The sequence below is a fragment of the Mchenga conophoros genome, linkage group LG9 (assembly GCF_057382185.1).
Source record: "Mchenga conophoros isolate Kocher_MC1m ecotype Shallow Benthic linkage group LG9, M_conophoros_male_GT1.1, whole genome shotgun sequence".
Classification (NCBI taxonomy): domain Eukaryota; kingdom Metazoa; phylum Chordata; class Actinopteri; order Cichliformes; family Cichlidae; genus Mchenga; species Mchenga conophoros.
Window position 1 is genome coordinate 22,308,002 of NC_140534.1, and position 15,184 is coordinate 22,323,185.

General features: G+C 40.3%; 1 protein-coding gene across 6 annotated transcripts in view; it reads left to right on the top strand.

Moving 5' to 3' along the window:
- The window catches only part of cacnb2a (calcium channel, voltage-dependent, beta 2a), a 72,430-nt gene that overhangs the window by 16,536 nt on the left and 40,710 nt on the right, over positions 1–15,184 (top strand). Inside the window, exon 1 of one of the 6 annotated variants that reach the window (XM_085286968.1) lies at positions 2,521–2,914. The exons of 3 other annotated variants lie outside the window; for them this stretch is intronic. In XM_085286968.1, the coding sequence (XP_085143094.1) occupies positions 2,879–2,914 (36 nt within the window). In that variant the 5' untranslated portion in view covers positions 2,521–2,878. Of the gene's footprint in view, positions 1–2,520; positions 2,915–6,461; positions 6,813–9,706; positions 9,861–15,184 lie in introns of those variants that run through there. 2 more of the 6 variants (XM_085286971.1, XM_085286964.1) reach the window with 2 other exon arrangements.

Genomic DNA, 15,184 nt, shown 5'->3' on the forward strand with positions numbered 1-15,184 from the left:
TCAGTTTCCTGGAAGAACTGAAAGACAGAGCCAACAAGGAAAGGACAGCAAAGCATGCATCCAGCATGAGGCCATCAAACTGCAAACTGGGCTTGTTTGTCTGCTTGCCTTATTCAAGTCACTGTGATATTTTAAGAACTGCATGCAGACAAATACTGCATGACTATAAGATCTGTGGTTCTGGCTTGTAAAAAGGCCACATAAAAAAGTTGTGGGGAAAATCCTGAGGAAAGCAGGAAGACCTGTACCAAATTTCATGCCAATACCTCCAGTAAGAGCCTGGCAATCAGTGCGTATAAAACTTAACCTCATTATGATAAAGTGTCGAAATTATACTGGGAAAGTTTTGAAATATGGTTTCTGAGAGTCTCAGAAACACAACTTCTTTGCCTGTTTGCTGCTTTCTAACCAATTGAGATGAATGCATATGAAATAATTTAGTGTTCATTGCCAAACTTAAAAGAGACCTGTAAATGTGAGGACTTTGCAGGCACTGCAGTATATTTAAGTGCATAGTGTGTTACCAGTGTAGTCCAAGTTGACTTCAGATAATCAACAAGCTCCTCTGTCTATAATTTAGTCCCTGACGTCCTCTGACAGCTCTTTGGTCTCACTAATGGTGGTGAAGAGGCTGAAATGGAACAAACTAACTCTGTGGACAGGTGGGCCTTAGACACTTCAGGTCAGGAGTCTGTAACTGATTGGCTGTCAATAGGCGGGAGCCAAATTTATGGCTAAACTGTATCGGATCAAATACTTATTTCAATCAATGCCAAGAAAAATGACTTTTACTCCTTATGTAATGTGTTTTTCTGGATATTCTTTCTTTCTGCATTAAAATAAAACTACCATAAAAATGAGTGACTGTTCATTTCTTTGGAAGTGAGCAATTTTACAAATTCAGCAGGGGATCAGATATATTTCCCCCACTGCCTTCACTTAATCTCTTATCTTTACTTTTCAGTTTGCTTCTAACATACCTTGTGATGACTGTACTTTATGTAATTTTCTTCTACTAACAGCCCACAGATATTATGAAATCATGCACATCGTGCTGACACAAGAGTGCTAGCAGAGTCGTTTGCTCAGCTCACACCCATTAAATTGGCACCTCTGATAGAAAGGGCACCCAGGCCAAACTGAGCATCACTTAAAACAGGAGCAGATGTTCTTTGAGGCCAATTAACAGGAGAGAGATGCAGACAACCTTGTGCACCAGAGGAGGGCTGCTGGCCCATATGGATACTAGAGACAGTTAATTAGAGTGGCAGATGTTAAAAATGGACCAGGAGCCGAGTAAAGCAAGAGTTTTCACTATATGTTTGTAATTTTGTGGTTTGCATTGATTATTTTAATGAGCTGGTCTCACCGGTAGCCAAGATTTTCCACATTAAAGTAACAAGATAGTAGAAGTAAAAATTTAAAAAGATGGCCTCAGATATTACGTGAAGTGTTCATGTATAGAGCTGCTATGATTAGTCAATTAATTGCTCTGTCAATCAAAGGAAAGTTTACTGACGTGTTTGTTTGCCAAGTATCCTTCAGCTACAACCTCTCGCAGGTAACAGGGTTTCTTTTTAGCCACAAAAGATTGTGGCAGAGAAATCAAGTAAAAAAAAATTAAAAGTTTCCATCAAGCTATAACTGAAGAAAGAGCACATCTCAGATAAATTTTGAAGACTGTTAATAAAAGACTCACACAACACCCTTCCCTTATAAAAGCTGCAAGCTGTTTTGGCACCTTTTTAAATTCCTTTTCAAACACTAGGTGTTCTGCTTGTTTATGTGCGGTCTGTAGACTTTTCTGCCACTGCTGATCCAGAGATCCGCCGCTGCTCTGTGGCTCAATTTCACCCAAATGCAGCCACTCAAATCAGCACTTACAGCCTCAGAACTCTTCACTGATCTTTTATGAGTAGTCCGGATCAACTTGAACAAACAGACTGCAAGAAGTGTGGAGAGGAGATGTTGGTGAGATTTTGCAGAGGAAGCTACAAAAGTCAGCATTTAGAGGCTTGATCAGAGAGCAGTGGAGCCACTTACTTAAGAGATTAAATGGAGAGTCACTGAGCATTTTCTTACTGTCTGTCATGCTATTTATCTCTTAGCAAAGTGGTACCATGACAACAGGTGCCAGCTGGGTGAGAAGATGTACTCCAGAGATTGAGGGAGAGATGGAGGATGCTAGAGAGCAAGGAAGGAGACTGGCTCTAGGTAGGTGGCAAAGAGCAGGGATGAAACAAATAAAAGCACGATAATAAAAGGAGAGGTACCTACAGCAGATGAAGATGAGGTCAGTCACTTTAAGTTTTGCTCCAGTGCTCCCGCTTATTTCCTGCCTGATATCTGTACATGCCAGTGACCTGCCAGTCAGGGCTCTCCTCCAACGACTCAGTATGTTCATCCTAATACTTCTATAAGCTCACCCTGGGGAGCTGGCCACAAAGATCTGATTGGGCGCGTGCTGTGGCTCAGCAGGGCGGGGTTAAACCTGCTGGGATGTTTCATATTCATACTCTGCTCAAATACATAATCAGTCCATCAGGTCACTGTGTGCTGTGAGGAGGAAAACACTTTTGAGTTTTGCTGGATATTTCTGGACTTTTCTAGTTTTGTAACGTAGCCTGAAAAAAAAAAAAAAACTTGAAAACTCTGCGCGTGGCGTGCTCTGATCCGCTGACAGATGCTGGATTCAGTCAGAGCAAGCGTTTCGGGCTCGCGGGTTTGCAGGGCACATGATGACCAATGGCTGAGCGCGACGTGCCCCCGGCCATCACCCCTGATCCCGCACAGACCTCCCCACGCAACAGGCTGCGGGGCTAAAATCTGCTGAGGAGGGGGGTCCTCTCGCCACGTTACTGGCCTTCCTCTCGTTGCCATGATCAAACAAACCAAGAATAAAAATGTCTCATGGGTAAGTGAGGTGTGCTCCTGTAGAGTGAGTGTGCTCCTCTTCTCTTGAAGTGCTCTGTCATGTGTGTTTTTACTCTGTATTCTGTGGCATTTGCAAAACATCTGAAAGCAATGTAACATTTTGCATCACTATTGATATGATTTTGTGGTTTAACAGATTATGCAGAGGCTATTACAGTGTGTTTTCATTGATTTTTTTTATGCTGCTGTACTCAGTGGCTATTCCAAACTGAGGCTTAGAGATTTAGGTATTATATAACTACAAGCTACTACATACCCACTTTATGAAATCTGGTTATCAGTCTGCCAACTCTGCCTCTGCCAGGAAGTACGCCAGATGTTGATGGGTTGAATTTCTAGTTGATGGCAGTTCAAGTTGAACTCTCCATGAAAGGTGCATTGTTCTTGTTTTTTTTTTTTTAAAATAAAACAGCAGATAAACTGGCACCTTTTGTTAAGATGTCATAGTTTGTTTGTTTTTTCTAATGTGTGTGAGTTTGATATCTGAGTCTTTGCCAGTGCAGACGGATCAGGGCAGATTAGAATGAGAGTGGCTTTGCGAGGATGAAATCAGCTACTTGGGAAAACGGGGGTGGGGCAGGGAGGAGAGAGTTGGGGACGGAGGTATGTTTACTATCAAATCTACTTTCTTTCTGTCTGTGGACATTTTTCTCTTTCTCATTCTGCAGACATACGACCTGCCAGAAACTCACACAGCCTCCTTTTACACATTTTATGATCCCTCTTGCTGCTGAAGTTCTTGTAAGTCAGGTGCAAGTGACACCATAATAGTGCAAGGAGCCCGGGGCTTATTTCTCCTTATACACCATATGTTGAGCTGTCCTAAACAAGCGTTCATGTTTTACCCTGTGAATGTTTTGCATTTCTGTCCAGTATATCGTACATGTGCACATGTGCATGAATCGAAATGTGCTTATGTGTTTTCCTCCGGAGGGAAACGCTGCTCTACTTTCCCTCAACCTACCCATATGGCAAATATGTCATGCTGCTGCTTTCTACAGCCCAGCTCTCTGTCCTCACTCTGACTGAGCCTGATTGCTTCTACACAAACAGAGCTGGAAAGTTGATTACTTTAAAACACTTTAAAGTCTGCTGAACTAGTAAAGAGGCTAGTAAGGAGAAAAGACATGCACTTAAGCATTGTCTTTGTTTAGTTTGTGTTTTTATGGCTGATGATATCAAAGGGATAGTTCACCCTAAAATCCAGTTTACATATTTTTCCACTTGGCAGTAGTGCTGTTAGCTGTTTCTATCTACATAATTTTGGTATAAATCGTCCAGTTTTGAAAATATCTGCTCTTAAATTGGTTACCTCTCTTACATATAATTGAATTGCAGTGTCTTTCAAGAAATCAAGACACAGTTAGTTTAAAAACAACAACAAGAAACATGGCCAGTAGGAACTATTTTTGTTCTGCAGAGCTTCCCACCATCCATATCTGTAATAAGAGGCTCATGTTGGTGGAAGTTTGACAGGCTATAAACATTAATTGTGTCCTACCTCAGTTGAGCTAACTATGGGTTTGTGTGTGTGTGTAGACAAAAGAAAGAATGTGTGATTTCTGTATTGGGCTTGTAGTTAGCAAAGAAAAACTCTTGCAAATGAAAAGTGCTTTATCTTTTGACAATTAATTATTTCACCACATTTCATGGAAGTCGGCTACAAGAATTTAAGAGTTCCTGCATTTAAGTGCATAGTTTAATCTGACAGTGGTACAAAAGATGACGTCAAAACCAGACAATCATAAAAATATTAAATGGAGTTTCATCCATTTGTTTTCATGTCAGGTTACATTTTTATCCAATGCCGACATCAGAAAAAATATCAGCAATCTGAGCTCATGACAAGAAATTGAAGATAAGCTCTTTCTGGGACAGTGGCGCGGCTGCCCCTCTGTTGGTCTTCCTTGGTCTCTTGTGTTCTGGGGGCCTCTGGATGTCTGAAGTTTTGATCTCCTCCATACCTGCTTCATGCCCTGGAGGACGGGGCTGTGGCTCCCCACACCCTCTAGCAGATCATTACATGAAGGAACCTTTTAAATACAAGCATGCTCACGCTCACAGGTGTACACACGGGTGCTCACACACACAAACTACACCCTTTTTGGCTCCTACCTGAAAGCACACTGTGCACTGTCGATCTTACGTGCTGCACAATAATGTTTAATATTTAGTATTTACTGTTATATTCCCATATATCATCGTGATGTTGTTTATTATGTTGCTCTTTTTTTTTTCTTCTGCTTGTTTTTTCTTTTTTCTTTCTCAACAGGTGATCCAGGTGATTGATATGTGTATTTTTTGTCTGCCTATTTTGTTGGTTTTTGTTTTTTGCCCTTTATCCTCGTCCCTCTTCCCCGCTGTTTTTCTTTCCCTCTTTCTTTCTCCTCTTTCTTTTCCCCAGTCAAGTCTGTCCCGTATTTAGCAGGTTCAAATAAAATAAACAATAAAAGGTGAATCAAATAGACCAATATGGCAAGGCTGGGATGGTCCATTTGGTAAAGTAAATCCGTTGGGCATCTTTCTGATGGCAAAAGAGCAAAACAGGACAGGCAAAAAAAAAGAAAGAAATTGAAGATAAGACATTTTCTGTGTAGAAGGAAAAATGTTTAAAGTTACAACATTAATTAAGACTATTGCAAACACACCAAAGTATAAGGTCTGCTTCCTTTGTGTTATTAGCTAAGTTGTCACAGGAACAGGAGTATATTACTGTGATCCTAGTCAGGGCTGTTGGTTGTTTTTCATTATAGTGGAAATTGTAATATGAGTAAACATAAAGTGGTTAAAAATGATTTACAGCCTAAATCTAGCCACCAGCTGTTGCCCAAGTGCTGGATCAACAGACAGAACGATGGCCCTGCAGCCAGAAGGACAACAACTTTGCCACATGAACTAAAAGCTGGCTTTGCCTTTTTTCCCTCTCCACACCCATAATTCAACTGACAATATAGCAAAACTGCTTACACATACATCAATTTGGTATTAATTTTATTCAAAAACTCTTGACCTGCCTGATGCAGTTGCAGCACCTCTGCAGTGCACTCATCCCAAGTATCTCCTTGTCTATGCAATAAGCCTAATGACTTTGAGGGCCACATTCATAATCACAGGGGTGGGCAGTGTCAGGCGGATTAGGACTCCAGATGGTGCTGTTACTGCCTGACTGTCTGTCTGGCAACGAATGTACAGCTGCGGGAGGTCACATGTTTTTACTACAGCGGTAAGCTCTGCCTCTGCAGCCGAGACGCACAGCATCACAGACTCCTGTCACCTCTAACAGCTGATACAGTGTTTCTGGGGTTTTAAGGTATGCTTTGTGTGCAGTGGGTGTGTTTTTAGTCTGCCTTTTATAGCAAAGTTTAGTGGACCATGCAACAGATGTCATGCTATCAAATTAAAGCTTAATGCCCGGTCTGGGAAAGAAAAACACTTCAGAGCTAACCATGACACCGCAGAGGTTAAACACTCCACCGTGTGTGTCCGTCCACTCATGCCCGGGTCACTGTGTGGGTTTGATCTGCCTTAGAGAGACTCCAGCTAGCTTCACTACACATGAGGGATAACACTTGCTGTTGGAAGAGCTCTCAAGTATGCTCATCTCATTTCCTCTCCTAGATATCACCTCAGCAGTGACACCGGTTGCATTTAAGAGCAACTCCCCAGGAAGCACAGCAGTCAGTGTTATCCCTTTTGACTGAAGCAGAGAGGTTGGCTTTTTTTTTTATGCCAGGCGTCAGCTGCTTGCACCCCTGGGTCATGGTACTCTGAACAAAAACCAGGGGATTTGCATAATTCATTACAGTCGCTGTGGAGCGGAGAGGCGACACAGGTGTCCCGGGCATTGTGGGAGAACGAGCATGTCTAAGAAGCCAAAGGTAAAAAGGAAAAAAAAGAAAATTACATACAACCTGTTCTTGAACCTGTTCTTGTTTCTGTGTAATCAGCAGCTTACTTCTCTCTTCAGAGCTTGTACTATTAGTTGTAGCACTGGATTGTTTTTCTCAAAGCTTTTTTTTATTGCTAGTGTTTTTTCTGTTTGTAGTGCTTGCTGCTTCCAGGTTTGTTTGTGATGACGTTGACAGTCTGCCGTACTGTATATCCTGTCTGTGAGGTCTGTTATCATGGGCCTATACTGCTGGAATTCCATGCAATATACATTAAGTGAAGCTTAGTTTTTAATCATGGGTTGTTGTGGGACTGTGTCTTGTATAAAGCCACTGATGCTGCAGGTGAAAGGCAAGCTGCAGGGTCATCTTTCTCTTCACATGTGAAGAGAACTCCAGCTGGTCCAGTGAAAGAGTCAAACAGCTAAATGCTTTGTGGCAGACTCTTTCTTTTATAGTGCAGGACCATTTACCCTGTGTTATTTTATATATATGGCAGTGTCGCTAAAGCTTTTGTCTTGTGAGTCCTCATAATTCCTTGCCTGCTTGTGGCAGATTTTGATTGTTTTGTTTTGTTTAGTTCATGAATTTTTAGAAGCAGTAAAGGAAGTTGTATTGTGCTGTTAGATTATATGATTATTTTTATATCATTGTAAAATGACTAAAAAGTGAATGTCTTTGTAAATCTTTGACTAATCTAGATGAAAATGCTAAGAGCATTTTTTTGAATTTACATTACATATTTACATATTTACATTTATTGGAATTTTTCTGTTAGGTGAGAAATGATGAGACAAGGCAGCACAAATAAATATTGCAAAGGTCATGCACTTAAACGCGCACGAGTGGGAAATCACTCGTAAAACCTTTGCCCCAGATCACGTGTGCTGTAAAACATCAGTAATGTAGTAGAATAAAACTTTTTTATTAACAAACAACAAAAAAAAATAAAAATTCTGCACACACATAATATATTTCTAAATGTTTAGATTTTAGTTTAGTCCACAATCTACCACAAAGGTAGGTAAATTTGCAATGATATATGATAAATTAACATAATATTATAAAATAGACCAGTACAGATTTTATTTTAGTATTTTGGATAGCAAGAAGCAAAACATAGAGGGAGTAGGATAATGACTCCTGTAGGCTGGAGCCTTCCTCTTCCCACATTGACTTCAAGCGACCAGATCTTCACAGTTTCTAACCATGTTTCATGTCGGTCATTTCTTCTGCTCTAAATCCTGGATTGGTTGAACGGCCAAAGCAGATTTAAATCTCCTTACTGAGAGAAGCAATCATTACAAAGTGAGTCAGGGGATCAAGTGGACATAAGCAATAACCCCTGTGGGTGTTTTTATGTGGAAGGTGGATTGTCATCCCTCCAGAATAAGGATGCACTCTACATAGAGAAAGACTGAATGGCACAAGGGACAATTGCCTTACAGCAAGACGCAGGTCTGCACAAAAGTGGATGAGACTACGTTGTATACATGTGCTGTGACAGGAAACTAAACTCATCGCGGTGTGTTCAGAGACATGGGTCTGAAAATGGACCAGTAACTAACCCAAATACAGTTTTTATAATCACAACCACTCAACACTTCTCCCCAGCTCTGTGGAGCTTTTTAGTGCCTTTGTGCTCTTTTTCTTTTTTAATTCACTCTCACTGCTTTCATAGTGTGAGATTATTCCCAGTTGTTCTTCTCAGGGGGGAAAAAAGGAACAAACAACTAATGGCAGGCAGTGTTAGTGATTAGATATTTTCCAGCCAACTAATATACTCATTGTATGAAATATACTAGTTGTAAAAAGGTCAACTAGTCTAAAGGATAGAAAACACTTAACATTCAAACTATTTTGTGTGTATTTTGTATGAAATCATTAATCACATCCCTTATTAATCAAATCATGTTTCAAATGTTGCTGAAATGTGCGGCACATGACAACAGGTGTAACATTGCAAAGAATAGTTTGCAGAACTTAGCTAATCTTAGCAGTGCTGGCAGCAGTAGTCCTGGTTTCTTCCAGGCTAATTTCCACACCACGGTGCAGAATGTGGTTACACCTGGCTTCATTTGTTTGGTTATTCCAGTTTATTCAGTCAGAGCCCACATGGCGCTGCAGCGCCGATTAGTGGCAGGTGGCACTGTAACATCTTTTGAACTGGTAATTGTCATTGTAGATGTATAAAAGAAGCTGTTGCTGTTAGCGTTTTTGGTGCCAAATAGCAAGGGCAGAAATGTTTAAACGTCTAATCGCACACATTCCTCTTAGTGACTAGCTGATGTGCTCAGTGGAGTCTTTCTCTCAGGAGCTGGTAGACAAAAACTGGACTACAAAACAAAGCTGTCTTATTAAACACATGGCACAGAAATATTTATCTAGTAAATATATATTTAACGACAGCTCCATGTCAGGACTGTTTCAATTATCTCTCTATGGCCAAAAGTTTAATGTAAGTCAAGAAATCAACATAAGTCAGTGTCTTAAGTGAGCTTGTATGTGAACTGAATTACCAGCTGTCAGGCCATACATTTAACTGATCAAAAATGAGTGGGCCCAGGCTCTGTGCCAGAACCGTTTGGAGTGATGAAAGTGTTTCTCTGTCTTTGTCCATCTTGTGCCATCAGTGGATCATACAACTACTGCATTTGATACTTATGAAAATGTGTTTGCACACACAGTGTGAGTGCATCATCCTCTTCTTGTGTGTTCCTGACCTACATGTGACTTTATTGGTCAGAGCAGTACCGATTTGATGACTGAAGAGTTTTTCCTATGAGTCCATGTGGAACAGCCGATGCGTTGATGTGTTCAGCGAGCGTGAAGTGAGTCAGTTTAGCACCACACACTGCACTACAGCCGCCAGAAGTTGTACATTGTTGTTGAGTACAGTAATAAATGCCAGCGCTTCGGACTTCATCAAGTGTTTGCTTCCCTTAGCTGTTCACAAACTCTGAGCTCATGATCTTCATTCCCTTTGGCGTGCTTGACAAGCTTCCTTTGTCTCCACGGACTAAGCACATCTTGGGACGGGTAAGATGGAGTCAACTTTTCAGTAAAGGCTTTGCGATTTCTTTGCTTTCTTTCTTTGGAAATTTCCTGTTCTGTTTTATGATTATTTTATTTTAAGAACAGATGAGAAATGTAAGTGGTGTGGGCGCAGGTTCAATGCTATTCTTAGGTTTGGTACACATGCTAGCGGGATGCCCTTTGGTGATGTGGGGGAAGCAGCAGTCGAACTGTCGAGATGCTCCGAGAGGCAACAGGAAGCAGAACAGCTGTGGCTTCTGTCTCTCTTTCTCATCCGTCTCTTTTTCTTTCTCCATTATTTTTCTCCGTGTATCTCTCTCTCATTCCCCCTCCTCTTCGTTCTCTCACCATCTGTAATTAGAGATGGTCCCTGGGCTCAAGTGGCCCTGCATGTACTGTAGCTAGGTAACATCAGTCAGATGTTGGCTGCAGGCCCTGTGGGTTTTATTAGATTAGAATCACAGTCAGGGGATGGATTCTCCAGCTTCATCTGGAAATTTTGCATCGGGATGCTATTCCACCTTAATCCTTTATACTCATTTTTATCTGGTGTAAACAGTAACTTTTGTTTTGTTATTTTGTTATTAAAAGTATCAGTACTTTATATTTTCTCAAAAACCCGTCTTTCAGTTTAATAAAAATAAGCCAAAACTTTCAAATCTGTGCTTTATTACAATAGATTTGTAAATGTCTTCATCCATGTTATTTATAAATGTAAAGCTATAGCAAGCAGAAATTATCTATGCCACTTTACGCCCAAAGATAACAAAAAAAGCATTTTTGCTGTTCAGTTATTAAGATGTCATAGCTTGTTTACAGAAACCAAACTGACAATACTGTAATTTCTTGATAAGGATTCATTTGTAGGTATTTGTAGGTTACCACTTGCATGTATTAAATTAAAGAAATTAACCCAAAAAAAGATATGTCTTAATGAATTTTAGGAGTACTGGGGGTAGACAGCAAGTAGTTGCTTCCTCTTTTTAAGATTATGTGTTTAAACTAAGACCCAGGTTGCCTGTAGTTTGCTTGAAAGACACCAACTTGTCTGCAAACACTTGCAAACTAGATAAACTGTGAAAAGTGTGACACAAAGAAGAAACAGAAGTTGTCTGCAATGATAAGATAAGATAAAGATAAGATAACCTTTATTAGTCCCACACGTGGGAAATTTGTTTTGTCACAGCAGGAAGTGGACAGTGCAAAAGTTATGAGGCAAAAATTAGAATACAATAAGAATAAATACAGTACACAACTGTACAGAATAGAATAAAATAAAATACTATATACAGTAGAATAAAATAAAATAAATATACAATAAGATAAAAATAGAATACAAATACAAATACTATATACAACTGAGTAAAAATACAACGATGACAGAAAGGATTATTGCACTTAGTATTATTGCATATGTATGGATGTGTGTGCTTGATCAGTTAAAGTCTTTATTATGGAGTCTGACAGCAGTGGGGAGGAAAGACCTGCGAAATCTCTCCGTCCCACACCGTGGGTGCCGCAGTCTCCCACTGAAGGAGCTGCTCAGTGCTGTCACAGTCTGCTGCATGGGGTGGGAGATGTTGTCCATCAGGGATGACAGCTTAGCCGCCGTTCTCCTGTCACTCACCACCTCCACTGGGTCCAGAGGGCATCCTAGAACAGAGCTGGCCCTTCGGATCACCCTGTTCAGTCTCTTCCTGTCCCCAGCAGAGATGCTGCCGCCCCAGCAGACCACGCCATAAAAGATAGCAGAAGCCACAACAGAGTCATAGAATTTCTTCAGGAGTGGGCCCTCCACTCCAAACGAGTCTCCGCAGCAGGTACAGCCTGCTCTGCCCTTTCCTGTAGAGGGCGTCTGAGTTATGAGTCCAGAAGCACAAGTTTTACTAGCCCTAGGCTACTATTGTGACGAGTGTTTGCAGACAAGTCAAGTTTATTTCTATAGCACATTTAAGAACAACAGCTTTGGACAAAGAGCTGCACATCTAATATAATCAAATAACATAAAAAAAAATAGGACAAAATGACGGTTTACGAAAAGAATCAGAGAAAGTCAAAGTATTCACATCTCATTCTTATTGCAGTTTTCAAGCAGCTTAAAGTGTCTAATGTTGCCGAGTTCCTGATGAAGAAATAGGTTGTTCCAGAGTTTTGGAGCAGCACAGAGATCTTCTGTGCTTTAAACTAGATTTAAAGATCATTTGCTCAGCAGACCTCAGTGATCTAGGCGGGAATGCGCAAACTTAAATGATCAGAGGTGTAAAATTGTGCCAACCTCTGGAATGCATTCAAGGCATTAAATAAACTCAATTCAGGAACTGATTGGCAGTCAGTGCGGGGATGCTAATATAGGTGATATGTAGTCTTGCTTGCATATGCCAGTTATGAAGCGTGCCGCAGCATTTAGGACCAGCTGCGGTTGGCTAAGCAGCTGAACCTGAATAAAAACTATTACAGTAGTCAAGTCGAGGCCTAAGTTGACCCGATTCTGGCTCCAGCTTTATATTTTTTATACAGACACAGGACTGATATCAAGCTTTTCATCTAACTTGGGACAAAAAAGTTATAAACACATTGATTTTATTTCTGTCTAACAAATCAGCTAAAAAAAACAAACATGAGTACTGAATTTGGATCCAAAACCTTTAAAATTCAAGCATTTGACTACATGTGAATTTATGCAATAACTGCTGATTGTCTCAAGACTTTGCAGGATCATCTGAGTACAGTAAATATGTTCTTGTGAAAGTAGGGTAAGAAAATCAAATTAAATTAAATGGTAGATTTTTTGTACGGGGATTTTTTTATCGACAAAAGGATTCATTTAGCAGTTCTTGAAAGCCTCTTGGAGAGTTTCATTTATATAATAGCATTCTTGGCAGGGCAGTCGCCCTTAGGAGGGGCCTGTCTGACATTTCCTCAGTGATCTAATTGTAGTGTATTTTAGCCCATTAGTGGTCTATTAAAGTTTGCTAAACATCATTTGTATGCCTTGTTATTTGCACTTTTGACAGAAAACAAAACACTGTTCATGTTGTTAGTGATTGTCTCCATCTCTGGCGATACGCCTCGGTCATAATCAATCAATTATCATCAGTGTCTGCTATTGCTTTGTCTCTTGTTTATGATGTCTTCAGTGTTATGATGTTGTATTGATATAAGGCGGATTAACTCATGAACCTGAGTGCTTCATCACTTGCAAGTGCGTGCGGCAGTGCTGAGAGGTTGTCTTTTGGGCTATTTACTTTGAGAGTGGTAGCGAGTGTGAAGTCACACTAGCATGAAAACTGTCCACTCCTGGTTTGGTGGTCCGGTGCCTCAAGAGACTATCCTGTTACTGAGTGTACACAGGTGTGATCCGTTCGCTTAACCCGATACATCGAACTGCTCTCATCTGACTTGCTTGAATTGCAAAACTGAATCTTCGTTTCTTCTCTTCCTCTGAAGATGCTTGGAGCAGAGGGAGGCTGATCTAAAAATAGTGAGATGTAAAGACCACGCTTGGTAATGAATTATGCATAATCACTAAGCTTCAGTAAATTTTCTAATAGCTTCCTAGAATTTTTTTAAGTGGTTACATCCCATCATCTTCAATGTAGTTCTTAAATCACAAAGTCTGTTAGCACCCAGATGATACTGTAGGTATGATAGATGAGGGACAAGCTAAAGAAGCAGGGTTACTTTAGGGTTTGAGGAGTATTACAGGTTGACAGGTGTGGAGATTTTGGAGTGATATTATATAGCACTCTCACCAACATGATGAATACTCAAAATAACATTTTTGATAATGGCAATCGCCATTTTTAAAAACTTGAAGAAGAGGCACTAAGCCTCCACTGGTAAACAAATGGTGTCCCAGTATATAAAATGGTTTCTCCTCTTCATTACCAATCTGGATATATAGTATATTTGGCCTTCTACCATATTTAAAGCTTGGAACGCTTTTAATGTCTTGGTTTCAGGTAGTAGAGCTTGTTGTCCATTAATCAAAAGGTCGATGGTTCGATCTCCATCACCTTCATGTGCTAAAGAGTCCTGGCAACTATTTCCATCTTTGTGTGCTGAAATGGAAGCGCCAAACTGAAGTCTTATATATTTTGCAGTAAGTGAAGTGCACAATTTTTCTTAATTAGGCTTTTATGAAGCATCGCCTTTTTTATTTTTTAAAAAGGCTTTAATCTCAAGCTTGAAAGCAAATGCACCTCGCCAAATTAAATAATTAGACACATAACCCCCATTGAAACCCCTTTTTGTTTGTACACTTCTGCAACAGTGTCAGTCTAAATCAGCGGTCTCCAACCTTTTTTGCGCCACGGACCGGTTTATGCCCAACATTATTTTCACGGACCGGCCTTTAAGGTGTCGCGGATAAATACAACAAAATAAAACTAGTACCGGTACCGAAAAAAAGATTTATTTATAACACACGTGAAAAGACCCAGGAAAACCGAGTTAACGATAAAAACAATAACAAAATAACGCTGAAAACCGATAAAAACCCTGAAAACCATACATTTCACACCTGAGCCTCAACTCTCGCAGCCCGGTACCAAACGACTCACGGACCGGTACCGGTCCGAGGCCCGGGGGTTTCTGGACCGCTGGTCTAAATATCCAGCTGGGCACATTGGAAGGAAATTCCCATGAGCTGCTCAATGTTAAAGGAAACATGTTCAAATTAAATGTTCTTCATTCAGACTCAATTTTAAATAAGCACCTCTGCAAAAGAGCAGCACAAGGTCAAATAAAACAGATGGTTTTGAATATTAATATACGCAAAAGATCGCAGCTTCATCAAATCAGGTCAGCCTCCACAAGGTGACTCTTTTTTTAACTATGGAAGGAAACAGCTGTTGGTATTGTCTTTTTTTTTTTTTCAAAAGTGAATGAAATTGGGATGTTATATTGATTCCTCTCCCATGGTCCAATTACTGTATGCTGGTTTTGTAAGCTGTCCTTTTTGGCCTTTATGTACTTGTCAGTGTGAGGGCCTGCTGACGTCATTGTGTGCATGTATACTGATCAATAAGCCAAAGGCAATGCCGGCACTCATTTCTGTGGCAGAAGCAGAAGACATTGATCTGTCAAATCCCGAGCTGATAATCATAGTGATGCCTGCTGGCAGTGAAGAATGCTATTATGTTGTGCTATATTTACTTTATAGCAAAATAAAACAACTAATCTGAACTGTAACTTTATTAATTTGACATCGATTACACGATTACACATTTAAATAAACTTCTCTGGCCTAAGCATAAAATCTTGGCAGGGTTGGCTGGAGCCTCATCGCTAGATAAACATGTTGTCATTTTTATGCATTACTTTAA